The 17,936-nt window shown below is 40.2% G+C and overlaps 1 protein-coding gene across 4 annotated transcripts in view; it reads left to right on the forward strand.

The window, feature by feature from the left end:
- Nucleotides 1–275: 275 nt before the first annotated feature.
- The window catches only part of LOC117515396 (unconventional myosin-IXa-like), a 261,979-nt gene continuing 244,318 nt past the window's right edge, over nucleotides 276–17,936 (forward strand). For all 4 annotated transcript variants that reach the window (XM_034175936.1, XM_034175938.1, XM_034175939.1 and 1 more), the window contains exons 1-3: nucleotides 276–343; nucleotides 528–590; nucleotides 16,724–16,822. In XM_034175936.1, the coding sequence (XP_034031827.1) occupies nucleotides 16,769–16,822 (54 nt within the window). In that variant the 5' untranslated portion in view covers nucleotides 276–343; nucleotides 528–590; nucleotides 16,724–16,768. The remainder of the gene's footprint in view (nucleotides 344–527; nucleotides 591–16,723; nucleotides 16,823–17,936) is intronic.

Consider the following 17,936-nt stretch of genomic DNA (forward strand, 5'->3'; position numbering starts at 1 on the left):
TGACAAAGATGCATCAAGAAGATACTATGATGCTTCAAAACCTGCGCTGATTTGGTATTTGGTATTTAAGGGGAAGGAACAACACTCTAATATCCCCATAATTTAATATGTCTGGCTTGTAAAATAGTGAAGTTTTCCTTTAAAGGTTACGTTTTGTTCCAGTGCTGTTTGAACCAGTCTCTCTGTGCTCATTTGTTGACCTTAAGGTAAATCTTTTTATCCTTTTTCTTTAAATGTTTTCTCCTCAGGCCTTTGGAAATGCCAAGACAGCCCACAACAACAACTCCAGCCGCTTTGGCAAGTTCATCCAGGTCAACTACCAGGAGAGCGGAACAGTCAGGGGGTGAGACACAAACACACACAGTGACACTAAATATGTTTTTAATTATCACACACAAAATTAATGTATTAAATCAAAACCGCTGCCTTTAAAGTTAATCAGGATGTCAACAAAAATGGCTGATAAGCCTGGAGTCTGGTGTCTCTTTTGACTTTGCTGGTCTTCATTTTCTTTGTTGTGTTTTTAGGGCCTACGTGGAGAAGTATCTCCTGGAGAAGTCACGTCTGGTGTATCAGGAGCACAATGAGAGGTGAGTGGTAACATCAGGAGGCACCAGTGGTTCTCAAACCTGCTTCTCGCAGCACACTCGGTGCATATGTCTGCCATCCCAGTGTGATAGTTGTCCAAAATATATGTTAACTTGCATACATTCTGTATTACATACTACTTAGACTAAAGGCACCTTGACACTTGCACAAATTTAATCCCTGCACTGCTATGCAGTTTGTTGTGCCAATGCGTCCCGATTTGTCACTCTTGATGCCACACTACATACGATAATCATTTCATAGCCGATGACACATTTGCTCTCAGAACTTGGCTGATGAAACCATTTTCTCATCGCTCCCATAATGCAGCAGATAAGAGAATATTTAGAGCGGAATCCTGCAAATGGTAATAAAAGCATCAAATTCAGCAGAAATACTCCTCAGACAATCCTCTTTTGAAAAAACCGATTGGACACTTAAATTTTCAGTCAGTGTTCAGGTAGAGGTCAATTGAAGAATTACACAGGAGTCAAAATTAAAAGATGCTCCAGTCATATTGAAACCTATGTGACATTACTTGCCTGATCATAAAGATTCCAAAAAGGTATGGTTTGGATGGTCTGTAACTCAATTCCTTGGAGTTATGGGATAAAAACAGCAAGAATGGTGGCAAAGGTCAGTTTCAGTTTCTACAGGGGTCAAAAGTTAAAGTTGCTCCAATTTTGGTAAAAAGTGATGCAAATTACTAGTTGAGTTAACACGGTTTTAAAAAGGAATAGTTTGGACCATGTATCATCCTTACTTATCACGTTACGGGGTAACATATGTCACATGTCATAGAATCCAATAGACATAGACCTTGTTTGACCTTTACTTTGGAGACCAAGCATTCATCACAGTCAAAACTATTCAGTTTATTATTCCTATTAGCTCAACCAATAATTTGCATCACTTTTTACCAAAATTAGAGCAACTTTAACTTTTGACCCCTGTACAAAATGAAACTGACCTTTGTCACCATTCTTGCTATTTTTATCCCATAACTCCATAGAATTCAGTCACAGATAGTCCAAACTATACCTTTTTGGAATCTTTATGATCAGGCAAATAATGTGGAATATTTTTCAATATGATTGGAGCATCTTTTAATTTTGACCTCTGTGTAATTCGTCAATTGACCCCTACCTGACCACTGATTGCAAAGTCAAGTGGCCAGTCGTTTTTTTTTTTTTTCAAAAGAGGAGTGTCTAAGGAGTATTTCTGCTGAATTTGATGCTTTTATCACTATTTGCATGATTGCTTCAGTTATCTGCTGCACTACCAGAATCACAGAAAATTATCTGCAGCTACAGTTTCTCGTGCTCGTTGTGTGGTGGACAATGCATTGTCTCAAAGGTAATTATTTATAATATACTAGCAAAGTACCCGTCTTTCAGACGGTAAAGAAAGAGTGTAGTAATCGTGAGCCACTCACCGAGGAATGTGTGCAGCAGTATACTGAAACAATGTATTGGCTTCCAAAAGAAAGTTTTCAAAATATTTTGAAGTAGCAACTATGACAGACACACTGAGCCCTTATTTAAGAAGGTTAAGCTTCATCTTTTTTTTTTTTGTCCTAATAATTATGAAATGACTGACTCTGTAATGTAATGAAAATGGATGTAACTTTTATTTTTTTCTGATTATGTTATGAAGTTGTCAATAAAATGTATCTGTCTATCACAACAGGCACAAATGTGATGGCAGATTTGGAATCTGTGAATTTTTTGCCCTAGAAAACATCTTCAGATAATTTTCAATGACCTACCTTGATGAAATACAGATGAAAAAAAGCAGTGCTCAGTGACAATGCATTAAATGTCATCCATGGAAGCTGGACGGAATCATACTCGCTAGGCAAAAAACCCCATCTGGCGGACATTGGCGGTATATCACAGATCAGCTGTTCTAATTAACCGTAAAATGTGGGCAATTAAGGGGATTACAAGATGTGTGTCCATAACTACAGAGGCTATGGGAAGATCGAGAGTATAGAGATGATGTGTGAGGTGAGCAGATCCAGAGAACATTGAGAACAAAAAAATGGGACCTCCATGCTTAGGATATAGATATATTGTAATGGATTGCTCAAACAGTTGCATTTCCATTCCTTCTTATGAGTTAGATAATGTATCTGTAAAGTTATGTTTATTATAGATGTAGCATCTCATCATTATCGTTCAGATACCCTGTGCACAATGACACACACTGGCACGCAGTGTTTTCGAATAGGTTGCGCAGTGTTCACGAATAGTTCACGCAAGTGGCATAAAATTAATGCGTGCCAGAAATTCTGAACATTTCAAAATTTTCTTTGCGCACTGGCACACAGCCGCACACAGTTCACGCATAGTTTACAACAGTTTACAACGGGTTTACCCATTGGCATGCCAGATTGCGTGCCAGTGCACAGATCAAATGTGTGCAAATGTCAAGGTGCCTTAACTCTAAGTGGCTTCCTGATGTTTGCATTTAACAAAAGCAACTTGTTTTTTGTCTGTTAGACATCATCAGTAGTGCTGATAGATAATCCATTGCTTTGCATCCAGAGCTCATTTTAACCACATTTTCAGTTAGTTAACATGTCTCAAGTAGAGGCATCTGAGTAGAAACATGTGAGTGGATGTCAGTCACTCACTTTCTAGTCCTGACATTTGTTCATCAGTCGTACTACCAGTTTAGCAAACAACATACATTTCTACAACTTGAAATCCACAGTTTTAAAATAGAAATCAACCCCCCCTCCCGTTTCTCCCTCACTTGTATTGTGCGTACCACTATGGGGACATGAACCATAGTTTGGGAATAGCCAACATACATCAGCACATTATCACACATGAGCCAATTGGGGGATTATAAGTATGTGGGTTTTTCATCAGGTTGTTGAAGTGTTGCCTTAATCAGGAACTGAACGATCTGTCAGGTTCATCTGATTAATATTACAGTTTCAGATTGTTACTTTGTTTGCTCTTTAATGTTCACTCTTTAATGTTCACTCGTTTATGTTTACTGTCATGTAACTATATCGCTTATATTCCGTGAACAAGGTCCAAGGACTCAATTAGCATTAAAGGTGATGAGCTTTAAGTAAACAAAGCTGGAGAAGAACCAAACTCCCGTTTGCCCCCCCCCCCCCCCCCCCCCCCCCCCCCCCAACACACACACACACGCGCACACACACACCTGAGAAACACAATATCAAAAGGCCTTTGTGTCTCTCCTCTGTAAACTGAGGCTATATCAGGTGTCCATCTACAGTGAGTCCGTCCTTTATAGGACTTTATCCATCACTTAGTGGACAGTGGAGGTGTCAGGTTTTCCTCTGAGGGTCATCATGAATTCTCACATTGTTGTCTGTTAATTTGTACAATCAGTATTAAGAAAATACACATATTTTGACCATCTTCATACAGATTCAAGTCAACTGTAACAGAACCAAACTGTGCTCAGTGTTACACCTGTCCACGGCAGTTGTGCATGTGTGGGGTATCGTATGGTGCCAAAATCGAACGTTGATAGGACTAGTATTTTTACAGAAGCTGCATATATTAGGGCCCAGTGCCACTGGGGAGAGGATTAATTGCACATGAATTGAGTATACACATTACGGGCGTTCATTGTCATCCACAACAAAATTGGCCAAAAATGACAAATGTCTCAGTATGAATTACGGATATATTAATAATGTATAGCGAATATATGACGAACAATCACAGATGTATAACGCATGTATTGTGAATGCATCGCGCACGTGTGGCGGCAGTAGCGGTTGTATTGCACATGTGCGGCATCTACATTGCGGTCATAGTAGAAGTGCACTCGGGCGTTTCGGCATAACTATTCACACTATGGAACAATAGCTGGACTTGGACAAGTTGATTGGTATGTTGTTGGATGGCAGCAACTATCACACTACGTCTTTGGGGATCCATAACTACAGCTCTGCGTCTCCACAGCTGGACTGGCAATGACTGGCAAGTATGTTGATTTCTGTTTATGTATTCTCAAATTGTCCGCAAATCAGATGCAAAGCAGACGTAATACAAACGCTTTATTCGTGCCCAATCTGTCTGCATTCGCCACAACTTATTTTAGTTTGTGATGTGGGCATGATAGGCATGCTATATATCCATTTTACACATTGTCCCAGTCCGCTGCTAAGCCGCAATACCCCGTCAGTTGCGGATATCAGCGGATAACGGCGGATATACACCGCATAGATTGAGTATGTATTGCATATGTAATGCAGATGTCATCCGCAAACAAAATTTTGTGCAGCTCAAAAATCCTGGCAACAGAAAAATGTGCCTCTGCAGATACTTGCGGATGTGTGCGGATGTCGGCCGACTCACACAAGCATGTTTCACGGATATTGCGGATGTTTAGTGAATATGAACCAATTTTGTGCACAATTCATACGCAAATCTTCCTAAACGCCAGTGGGACCGGGCCCTTAGCTAACAACACTTTACACTTGACACTAATATTTACATTCTGGACTCACACGTCAATCCAGCAGGGGAGTGGTAAATCATCTATATATTAAAAGTGTGAGTGTATGATTTTATTAAGTTCAGTGTAAATATGTATAATTGTAAATATGGTAAAATACATGGATGACACAAGCAACTGAAAACACTTATTTCCATTGTGGTCTATTTAAAAATCTAATTACAAAATAGAAATAAAAATAATAATAATGGTAGTGATAATAATAATTGTGTGTATATGATAACAAGAACCTAAACAATTTATAGATACATTAAGACCTTAAGGCACTTAATTTGGGTTCGTGTGTTGTGCATCATACGGACAAAGTGAGGAATCTTGGGGTACTTTTTGATCCTACGTTGTCCTTTGGCCCCCACATTAGAGACATTACGAGGACTGCCTTCTTCCATCTGCGAAACATAGCGAGGATTCATCCCATCCTGTCTATGGCTGATGCTGAGACTTTGATACATGCATTTATTTCTTCCAGACTGGATTATTGTAATGCTTTATTTTCTGGTCTGCCGCAGTCTAGCATTCAGGGTCCTCAATTAGTGCAGAATGCTGCTGCCAGACTTTTGAAACAAAGTAGAAGGATTGACCAGATTACACCCATTCTGGCGTCCCTTCATTGGCTTCCGGTTTCTGCCAGATCGGATTTTAAAGTCTTGTTGTTGGTTTAAAAAATTGTTCATGGACTGGCACCTTCCTACCTGGCAGACTTGGTTAAGCCCTACGTACCTGCGTGGCCCTTGGGTTTGCAGGGCGCAGGGCTTCTATGTGTTCCGAGGGTGAACAAGAAGTCTGTGGGGTATAGAGCCTTCTCCTACCGTGGTCCGACTCTTTGGAACGATCTACCTGCAGTTATTAGGTAGTCTGACACTGTGGAGACTTTTAAATCAAGACTGAAGACCCACTTTTTTAGACTGTCTTATCATTAATCTAATTTGTTTTTATGTTTGCCTTGTAATTTATTTTTATTCTACTGTGTTTTATCTTTTTATTGTGCTCTTCTTGATTTTAATTTTGATTTTAAATTACTTTGTGTTATGAATTGTGTGAAGCGCCTTGGGGTGACTCTGTTGTGAGATGGCACTATATAAATTAATAAATTGAAATTGAAGACCGTAAATTAATGTTAAAAAAAATGATGTAATTTAAAGGAAATAAGAGACGAATTTTTCTTCAAAAACTGTTAAGGTCTAAGGTTCTAAAAAATTCTGGAATCACACGCCCTTCCAACTCATTGTAGAAACTTTGCATAATTTATTACCACCCTTGAAAAAATGATAGCTACATAATATGTGTGTGGGTGTGTGTGACTTTGTAGTATATTTTGTATCAGTAGTGCAGAAAAACAAAATTCAAATATATTCTTGCCTGCATCCATATTGTTGAGAACAGTGCTGCCAACTGTAGATATCGGCTGACCTAAAAGCCGCTAGAAGTCGCTAAGGGCCCCTTCACATATAACACAATTGAAGCCGACTGGCACACGAAGGAGGAATTGCATGGCATTCATGAAAAATCAAAGCTGCTTCAAATGCCTCAAACACCTTTCGACACAACCATTCGTGCACAGAAATGGCCAAAAGACATCGAGTGCCCTGCAAGTGCCCATTCGACCCCTCTCTTGGCAGGCGTCGGGCAGATTCCAAGCAGAAATATACAGGTAACCAATGAAGAGAGGCCAAGACAGGGGTAATGTGTGCTCTCCTTTGAGTTCCTGTCAAAAGTCACGCAGCAGCATTCTGAACCAGCTGCAAACGTGAAAGCAGCGACTGACTGAGTCCCACATAAAGCAAGTTACAATAGTCCAAGCGAGATGAAATAAAAGCATGGATCACCGTCTCAAAATGCTGTCTAGAAAGACAAACTACAATCCATCATAGCAAGAACTAACTGCCCTATAATAGGTAAAATTTCTTTAAAAAAATTGTGGAGGAGCAGGGACATGGGAGGAACCTGAAGATTTAATATGGCCGATCACCTCTTCTAAAAATGAATGAGTAACAGATTCAAACTGGATGAAAACAGAGCAAGGGACCAAGACCGAGGGGTCAGGGGTCAGAATTGAGAGTTGTAATAGAAGCCCTGATATTAGCAACCTTTTTAGTAAAAAAGAGCACAAAATTATTGCACATTTCTGGAGAAGCATCCAAACAGACATTCGGTGCAACATTCAATACAGTCAGTTGTTGTGTATAACACACGTGGGTTGTCACTATGGGAGGAAATAATAATTGCGAAATATTCCCTTCTTGCCTCCTTTACAGAGTTCTGATAATGGTGCCAACAGTCTTTTAAAACTGGAAAACACCCCGGCAAGCTGTCCTTTTTCCACCTGCATTCAGCTTGGCGACATTCCCTCCTGACAGCACAAGTTCTGTCATTGAACCAAGCCTTAGATATAGCCTTATGTCACCGAGTCTTAAATGGAGCCACCAAATCCAGAATGGTTTGACACGAAGAATAAAACCAAGAAGTAAGATCTGTATCAGAAGTAAAAAGTTCAGAAGGGATACAGACCTGCTGAAAATCCGTAGAAAACTGCACAGCAGTGGAGGGGTTAATAACCCAACAGCGCCAAACAGGGGTGCAAGGTTTAACTGCAGTTTGTATCAAACCAACAGAAAATAAAATGGGGAAATGACCCGAAAAACCAAAGTCACAGACTTACAAATTTGTAGAACCAAATCCAGTGTATGTCCGTGCTCATGTGTAGGGCCAGTTACAGACTGGACCAAATTAAGAGTCAACAAGACTAGTAACATATCACTCCTGAAAACGATCTTTGGCTTTTCACGTGAGGTAAATCTGCCCTACGATTGGATTTTGGAAAACCATGTGACGGTGAACCAATTCCAATTGGACACTCACATTGCACACGTCATCACACAGCTTCTATGAGGAGTACAAAGATGGCCGATGGCAGCTCGAAAGTCCGCGTAGTTAACTTTTCAGCAAAAAAAAAGTAAGTTTCTATCTCATATCATTAAAAATTTATTTATAATTTAGTAAAGCTTGGTCTTAGCCGTCATATACGACGTCGCTGGCCCCAGAGGGTTAAAGAAGGTGGAAAGGCTGTGTGTTGTTGTCACGACCACTCAGAACCATATTATAGTATCATGACTGAACCACAAAGAGTTCATTTGAATGAATCTGAGTCAAACACATGAACCCTCTGAATGCTCCTTCTTATTTGTTCTTTTTCTTTCTTTCTTTCTTTGATTAAATAAACACGTATTCATAATTACGGCAGCATTCCTACACACATTCACCATCCCCAAAGGAATTCTGTGTTTCTCAGTCAGCACACTGATATATAATGTTTGTTTTCCTGCTGGTATCCTTGTCCTTGTATCACTCATCTCTCCAAGGGAAGAAAAAAAGAAGAAGAAGAAAAAAAATCCACAGACCCAACAAGAATAAAAACAATAATGGTTTTGAGGGTAGCGAGAAAACAATGTGAAGCTCCAGTCATCAAATCCTCCTCCTTCTGGACCGGGGTTTTTGTTTCATCCTGGTGACGTCCCCCGGCAGGATATTAATAGTGTAGACACTAACGACAAGTCCTCCCATATGGCTCAGATCTGAAACAGAGGGAGGAAATGTCCAGTCAGATGATAAACTACAAATATGCTCAAGTATTAAAGGCAGGTTCCGTGACAGATTGACACTGTCTGACCTCTCTGTAGTAAAGTAAATAAAAACAGAACCAACACCAGGAGAGGAAACATGAGCGTTCCAGGAATGCTGCTAAACTCTGAGACTCACAATAGTCAACGTCAACAGAAAACAAGAGATTATGTCATATTTGGCACCAAATCAGCAATTGTAGGTTATTCCTGATATTCTAGTAGCTGTATTATTGATATATTATTAATGTGAATAACCATTTGTAATTGTGGTTGTAATGTAATAATGGTCATTGAGCTGAAAACTTGCCATTTCCAACACTGAGTCTTGCCAAGATGCCTTCGGCCTTGTTCAGGTTTTCCTTGGAAAAAATTTAAAATGAGTACGAAGGCGTTTTTTTGATCTAAAGGCAGCATCAGCTATATTCCACAGAGATTAAAGTCTAAGTTGAACAACCTGAGTTGCATGTGACTCTCCATATTTCCCTTTCTTCCTGTCTTTTTATACTGCTCCATTATTGAGTCTGTAGCTCAGTGAGGTGGGAGATGGGCTACCAATATGAGGAACTGGGTTTGATTCCCGGTCACATTCACAGTATCATTTAGGGATGGGTATTGATAAGATTTTATCAATATCGATGCCATTATCGATTCTGCTTATCGATCCGATTCTTTATCGATTCCCTTATCAATGTTATGTGTCGGACGCAGCTCGGAGAACCGACCAGCGTTTGAAGGACCCAGTATGAAATAAGCAGAGCACGGTACAAAGGCTAACTGAATTTAATACATAACAGTGATACATAAAAAAACAAAGTGCGGTCTGGCGTGGTGCGCTCCCAGCAGCGCTAACGGTCCGGAGCCAGAAGCTGTTAGGACTCAAGGACCCCGCCGACACCCCCCAGGTGGCCGCAACAAACCGAGTCTGTGAAAGAAGGAACCATTATGTGAGTCCACACTCTACACACAGAGAGAACACTTAAAGGTGTACAAACAGCAAACACTTCCTGGCTTGATTACTAATCAACTTCCCAACCTGCAGGCATGGAACATCCAGTTCACAAAACTCCACTGCAGGGGAAGTCGATACATGACTAACCTACAGCTCAATATAAAAAGGTGTGAGGGACACCACATTTACTGACTGTATAAAGGTTAGTCACAAAATCTAACGTACCTCAGGAAGTGTGCTGACGAGCGTGAGACCTCACCCCCCTCCTCTTTCACAGACCGTGCATCAAACCTGGACGTTCTCTGCATCCACTGATGATGAGATGGCTCCCGAGACGACGATCTCACCCGTCTGGTCACAAGGTCGAGTCTCTGGCAAATACACACTGTGCACTCCAGTCTTAAATGCCACCATGTTCCAATCCATGCAGATGCACCACAGCTGTGAGTCCTGATGAGCCGCAGGTGATCAGCCTCAGGTGATCAGGATGAGGTCCTGATAAACTCAGCAACACAGCCACTCAGTTCCAAATGCAAGCCACCTGGAAGGAAAAACAAAAGACAGAAACAAAAAGGCAGCCAGGCCCCCCAGCCATACAACAATCAATACCTCGTGAATTTTGGACTAAAAGTAGGTTTTCTATGTATGTATGTTTCTATGTACAGGTTTTCTATGTATTTCATTGAGTCTTAAAGTAAGTAAATATGAAATTGGTCACTGTATCCTTGATCTCTGGACATAAATAAAAATAAACAAAACTGTGTTTTGCTTTGAAGTTATTAATTCAGACTGGATTCTGTTGTTCTAACTTGACTCGGCAGAGAGCCGCGCAGCGTTTGGAGCTGTGTGAACAGAACGGAGGACGATTCTCGTTTCTTTCTCGCAACAAGACAGGAGTCCCAGTTAGTAAACTTTAATCCGCACAAAAAGTGACTCACGATTGACATATTCAGGGATGAAAGTGGTGAAAAACAAAAAAAGCTGAAACCCAAAATTACCCCCCAACACCACCTGCACGAAAATGTTTCAATTCTAGAACCTCTGAAATGCAATCTGGGACTATTCCAGACGATTTAGGTGAGAAAAAAAAAAACTTTCCTTATTCAAATTCATTCCAGTAGTATTCTGCTCTTACAAGGATGCAGCAGTTTTCTAGTTTGACAGATAGTTCTGGAGGAAATCACTGAAGAAATTAACACATTGAAAATATGGTTTGACCGAAACAACCTGTCAATAAACTTAAATAAGACAGGGATGAAATGGAGGTGTGAGAGTCACTAGGTGTTCACAGGAAACACTTATTTATTTCTGTATGTATGTATGTATTTATTTATTTATTTATGTTCATTGTTAGTTGCTTTATATTTTCTGTTGTTTCTATTCAGGTTCTTTTTGTCTCTTTCTCTAAAATGTATTAATAATCATTAGATTATTAATATATAAATAAAAATAAATTTAAGAAATATTACAATTTGAAAACAAATGCACCCGAACGTGATGGCAGCTGCAACTGCTTAATGCTAACTTTTAACATTGAAAATGCCATAGACATGCTAACGCGTTAGCATCACTCCAGTTTTTAAGTTATAAAATACATCTATCAACTGTTTCAGAAGACCATAACAGATCGGTTTAACATAGGTAAATAATACTCACAGACGTATGCTCTTTAGGGTTTTAGCGGGGGAAAATTAAGCAAAAGAAAGAATAAACGAAGCAATAGATCGAAGTATTGCTTCAATCTGCGAACCACTGCTTCGATTGGTTCAAGGTTCAAAGCAAAGTCACGCTGCAGAAAAGTTGATTACGGACTTGCTGCAGGGTCTGTAATCAATGTAGAGAAATGATCATTTTCCTGACAAACACCCCCCAAAACAACGGCCACTCTGAAGGACCGATAACAGAATCGTTAAGCACAAAGCTTATTGATGTTGGTGGATCGAATCATTTCTTAACGATACCCGAAAGGAACCGGTTCTCGATACCCATCCATAATCATGATGCCCAGCAGTTTAGTAGAGATGCCGCAAATTCTCAGGTTGTCACAGAAAGCAACCCGGTCAGCATAGGAAATCAACATAAGCTGCAAAGAAGCACGGCTGGTCTTTGTGCTGTCAGAGGTAGGATGCCATTGATGGTTGATTTCTTGAGCTTGCAGTTAGAGTACTCTGGTCGCTGAGCAGCAACTCCTGTTAAGAATCAACCGTGCATGTTCTGTGCCTTCCACAGAGAACAGTAACGTACCCCTGTAGTTTTATTCAGTAAGTCATCTGCATGGAGTCAAAACAGAATTTGCATTTCGAGCACAAAGCTACATAAAATACCAGCTAAAAGAGTCAGTCATGAGCCATGCATCAGTCTGTGCTCGAGCGTGCACGAACATCTGCTAAAGTTGACACTGATCAGCTCCACCAGTCACCACAGAATAATTCTGTGTGAATTGTGTAGCCAGTCTGTGTACATTATAATGCTTGGATTACCTACTTTAACGCTGATACTAAGAAAGGTTTTCACATTATCAAACCACATTACCACCCGCTAATGTAGGCACATTATTTCTGTTCCATCCATCCATCCATTTTCTTCCGCTTTATCCGGAGTCGGATCGCGGGGGCAGCAGCTCAGGCAAAGCTGCCCAGACCTCCCGATCCACACACACCTCCTCCAGCTCCTCCGGGGGAACCCCAAGGTGTTATTTCTGTTCATTACTTATTTTTTTAAAGCTTTTGTACATTTCCTGCATTGGGCTATTCACTCTCCACATTCAAATGCTACACAAGTTCTCAAATCTGTGGCATAGTCTTTTGTCAGCCGTCATTTACAGATCAGTCATCTTTAATATCCTCTGTGGGATTTATTATTTCCACCACTCCATCAAGCACCAAGGGTGTCTGTGTAAGCTCAACATGTTTCCAGTACTAATAGAATTACATCTCACTGCGTTGGCTGAAGCCCCAGCCTTTGTCACAGCTCATCACACCTCCATGCTCCCGGCCCACACAGCACACTGCTCTCTTGTTTGCAATGAAAGGCGAGTCCAATGGATCAAAGGTGTGAATTAATTCTTACCTGTTGCACATTTGTGTTGTGAAAAGAGGCTACAGATAGATGATTTAGGTTTTTTGTTTGTTTTGTTTTTTGTTTCTTACTGTATCCATCCTCATTTTACCTCTTCAAGAATTTCAACAGATTTTTACAGTATTGAATTAAATAAAGGCCCATTCACTCTCTCATGGGCATGCATTCCAGAAGGTCATGATCTATAACTATGGCAAACCGGCGTCTGAAGTTCACAGTTGCCCATGAATTTGATGGAGACTACATTTGAATATGCACACTAGCTTACTATATCATAGCTAAAACTAGAAGCACTCGGAGAGTGCAAACCTCCACCAAGGCCATGGGGTCACTGATGCCATAACATCTACATGCCGTGGAATCACTGAACCTAAAAAAGTCTAACAATGATGTTTGCTCAGTAGTTAAAAAAACCTTAATCTGCTGTGACTGGGTAGCATGTATCCTTAGCGCTTGGCATCACAGTTTATTGCAACTTGCACCTTTCCCAGAAGCTACTGTCATCTGAGCACTGATATTGATATTGCATGTGCTTATAGACAAAAACAAATAAGAGACAAAATTCAAATATTCAACTAAACTGCAAATATATGAATTTTTTAACATTTATGAAACACTTCTCTAAATAAATAACAGTAAATTCTGAAATAGAACTATTTTTTAAGTGTTGCATGTGCTACACAAGGCCATAGGGTCACTGACCCTAAAGAGATTCCCTCCTTGGCAAAGTGATCTATTCAACAATTCAGTGTTGCAACCAAAACTATGATACATACACTTTTCTTTCCTTTATATTTGACATCCTTGGCCATGAAAACATACCACTAGATTACTAGACTATTTTATGTCTTTATTAGTTCAGAGGTCATTGTATAAAAACGATTTTTCGGTAATGGCGGTTTTCTTCTGGATCTAGCTCCATAACATTTTAAGCTACATCAAATCTGATGACACCTTACTGAATCAGTACAGATTCAGCTACAATTTGGTGTTAGTTGTGCATCTCTAGCTTCATTTGTCACCTCACACTGACACATTTTCTATTTTCCCTATATTTTTGCATATTCTGGATCACCAGATCCGGAATCCGGAGCCGATCATCACCAAACATTGTTGTTTGATAGAACATTTGACTATGTTACACCCTAATTTTTTTCAAGCCTTTCTGCCTTGTTTTTGTGGAGTTAGAAACTAGAATGTCAAAATTCCCCCTATCCCACAATGGTGAAGAATCCTTTAAAAAAATTCCTGGATCCGGATCGTGATCCGGATCACCGCTAAAATTCAATCACTTGTTCCTCTTGTCATTTCCAACCACTCCACAAAATTTCATCAAAATCCGTTCAAAACGTTTTGAGTTATCCTGCTGACAGACAGACAAACAAACAAACAAACTCGACCGAAAACATAACCTCCTTGGCGGAGGTAAAAAACAGTACATCACAATCCATTGGGTATTCTGTATGCATTTCTAGTGCACCTGTTATAGCCTTTTCCCAAAATGGAGTAAATTACATTTTCCCCTCAAAATTCTACTCACAACACCCCATAATGACAACTTGAAAAGTTTTTTGCAAATCTATTTAAAATGAAAATAACTAAGAAATCACATGTACATAAGTATTCACACCATTTGCTCGGTACTTTGTTGATGCACCTTTGGCAGCAATTACAGCCTCAAGTTTTCTTGAATATGATGTCACAAGCTTGGCGCACCTATCTTTGGGCAGTTTTGTCCATTCCTCTTTGCAGCACCACTCAAGCTCCATCTGGTTGGATGGTGAGCGTCGGTGCACAGCCATTTTCAGATCTCTCCAGAGATGTTCAGTCAGATTCAGGTCTGGACTGTGGCTGAGCCACTCAAGGACATTCACAGAAGCCACTCCTTTGATATCTTGGCTGCGTGTTTAGGGTCATTGTCCTGCTGAAAGACGAACTGTCGCCCCAGTCTGAAGTCAAGCACGCTCTGGTGCAGGTTTTCTTCTAGGATGTCTCTGTACATTGCTGCATTCATCTTTCCCTCAATCCTGACTAGTCTCCCAGTTCCTGCCTCTGAAAAACACCCCCACAGCATGATGCTGCCACCACCATGCTTCACTGTAGGGATGGTGCCTGGTTTCCTCCAAACATGATGCCTGGCATTCACACCAAAGAGTTCAATCTGTATCTCATCAGACCAGAGAATTTTGTTTCTTATGGTCTGAGAGTCCTTTAGGTGCCTTTCGGAAAACTCCAGATGGGCTGCCATGTCTCTTTTACTGAGGAGTGGCTTCTGTCTGGCCACTCTACCATACAGGCCTGATTGTTGGATTGCTGCAGTTGTCCTTCTGGAAAGTTCTCCTCTCTCCACAGAAGAATGCTAGAACTCTGACAGAGTGACCATCAGGTTCTTGGTCACCTCTCTGAGTAAGGCCCTTCTCCCCCAGTTGCTCAGTTTAGATTTTCCCCAGCTCTAGGAAGAGTCCTGGTGGATCTGAACTTCTTCCATTTACGGATGATGGAGGCCACTGTGTTCATTTGGACCTTCAAAGCAGCAGAAATGTTTCTGTACCCTTCCCTAGATCTGTGCCTCAAGACAATCCTGTCTCGGAGGTCTACAGACAATTCCTTTGACTTCATGCTTGGTTTGTGCTCTGACATGCACTGTCAGCAACTGTAAACAGGATGCACCTGAGCTCAATTTTCAGCTTCATGGCAAAGGCGTGTGAATACTTATGTACATTAGGGTGTCCCAAAAATTCCAACTTTAAAAAATTTCGAGTCTCACCCACCAAAAAGTTTCCTTTTGGTGAGTCATTCTCATATGTGAAATTGTTTGCCAATCAGAAATTATTTAGAGGTGGCTCAAGGTCACCAAACATTGAAAATCTACCTGCGACAATCGGCATTGGTGCAATATTTAAATGTCATATCTCTGTCACTGTTAGAACTATTAGATCACTACTTTTCATTTGTGTACAATTTCCTTTGGTAATTTACAAATTAGCATCAGATTTGGTGCCTGATGTTTACTGCAGTGAATATACAATTCCAAAAGTGGCTGGTTTTGCCAGTTATTGCACCGATGTCGATTGTCGCGGTTACATTTTCAATGTTTGGTGACCTCGAGCCACCTCTAAATAATTTCTGATTGGCAAACAATTTTACATTTGAGAATGACTCACCAAAAGGAAACTTTTTGGTGGGTGAGACTCAAAATTTTTTAAAGTTGGCTTTTTTGGGGCACCCTAATGACATGTGATTTCTTTTTTCTTTTACAATTAATTAGCAAAATCTTTAAAAAAAAAACACCTGTCATTATGGTGTATTGTGTGTAGGATTTTGACAAGGAAAAAAATTTAATTCATCCACTTTGGAATAAGGTTGTAACTAAAATGTGGAAAAATGAAGCACTGTGAATATTTCTGGACGCACTGTAGTAGTAGTCAAATGGTACTTGTGATGATCTATTGTTCTCCCTAGTGTGCAAACGGACTACACTACGCTGTCCCATGATGCAGCTGGAGCCTGGTAACTGAAGAAGGGCTTCCCAGAAAAATTCAAAGAAGGTTGTGAAGATGCATGAAAATGGTAAATGGCAGCATACAAGGGTCCATGGAATTGTGCATCAGGATAGAAATTTTCATGGAAAAATCTGGTAAAGTGATGGTATAGTACGACAATGCTACAGGTTCCACAAAAATGCAAGGGATTACCAAAAAATGTCAAAGGAATAAAAGGAATTTTTGGCTATCTTGAAAATCCGACCCAAGGTTAAAAAAAAAGACCACAGCACAATGAGTGAATATTCCAGTTCATCATGGACAGCCTCCAGGTCCCTCTAAGGTATGAACAAGCTTTCAACCTGTGACCTTCTGGGATGCCTACCTGTCTGAGTGAGAGTGAGATTTTAATCTATGGTAGAAAACGTGTTTTTCTGCTGTACTATTATGTGTGCTTAACCACCTTAATACCATACATGTGTTTGTATGTGTAGGAATACCATGTGTTTTACTACCTGTGGCCGGAGCCAGTGAGGAGGATGAGGACGTCCTTCCATCTGCTCAAACCTGAGGAATATCACTATATCAACCAGGTCTGTGCATCATGCTTCATCCACCTACATATAACATTGTCTAAACTACGTCTGCTCTTATCTAATGTTACCTGTCAAAGATTAAAATTCAGTTCTGTGCAAGTCAAAGGCAGAGCAGGATTTGTGGTACTGTGACTGGAGCAGCATGAAAGATAGTCACCATTTGAATAAGTGAGACTCTGTATCATTCATCTGGATTTTTTTTTTTTGTCATTTCTGATCTCCTATATATTAAAATTGGTCAAGATGCTCTTGCACCTGGTGTGCAGTTGATTGTCTTGCATGGAAACACCACCAGCACTTGGTGTTTGTGAGCACATGTGTGACTGACGTGGAAGTAACGTGTTACTGTTAAAGCGATTTGAGATGTCTGCCTCAGACAGAAAACCACTGTAAAAGTACCACCCATTTACAATCATACCTAGTAATACTGCTATTGGCTGTTCACTTTATGACATACCGATTAAACCATTGAGCCAACGAGCAAAACGCTTGCATGCACTTGTTGAGGAAGAACAGGTACGATGCGAGGTTCTGGGCCATAGCTGGCTGATGGTGACTTTATTTGTCTTTTCTTTGCTGCTTGCCCAATTTTCTCAATTCTGTGCACAGCTGGGGCAGCACTGTGTTTGAAACACTTGCGGTTGGTGGTTTAAATCAGGTTTTCATTTAGCTAAATATTGAAGCCACTCTTGGCTGTTTGCTGGCGAAGTTTGATGCCTTTAGCCTGAACTTAACCCTGCTTAGCCTTAGCTTGTGTGCTAATGTGACCACTTTATGATCACTGTATAATGTGGCATTTGTACTGAAAATTGTTTATTGGAAATAGAAAGATCAGCCTGGCCTTTATATGCAGATATTTGACCAGATATAAAGCAGTGTATTGAAAGAAATTCACCAAAACATATTTTGGTTAATTCTTCTCAGTTCACCAAATTTAAGAAAGGAGGAATGGGGTACTCCTTAATTTAAAAACAAAAGTGCTAAATGCATGATTTGTACTGAATATTAGCCCCCCCCTCCAAAAAAGACTTAAGTAGAGGTGTTTTTAGGTCTTTTTATGCTATTGTTGATTTACTTTTTGCAGAATCAAAATCAGCTTTATTGGCCAAAT

The sequence above is a fragment of the Thalassophryne amazonica genome, chromosome 8 (assembly GCF_902500255.1).
Source record: "Thalassophryne amazonica chromosome 8, fThaAma1.1, whole genome shotgun sequence".
NCBI classification, from domain to species: domain Eukaryota; kingdom Metazoa; phylum Chordata; class Actinopteri; order Batrachoidiformes; family Batrachoididae; genus Thalassophryne; species Thalassophryne amazonica.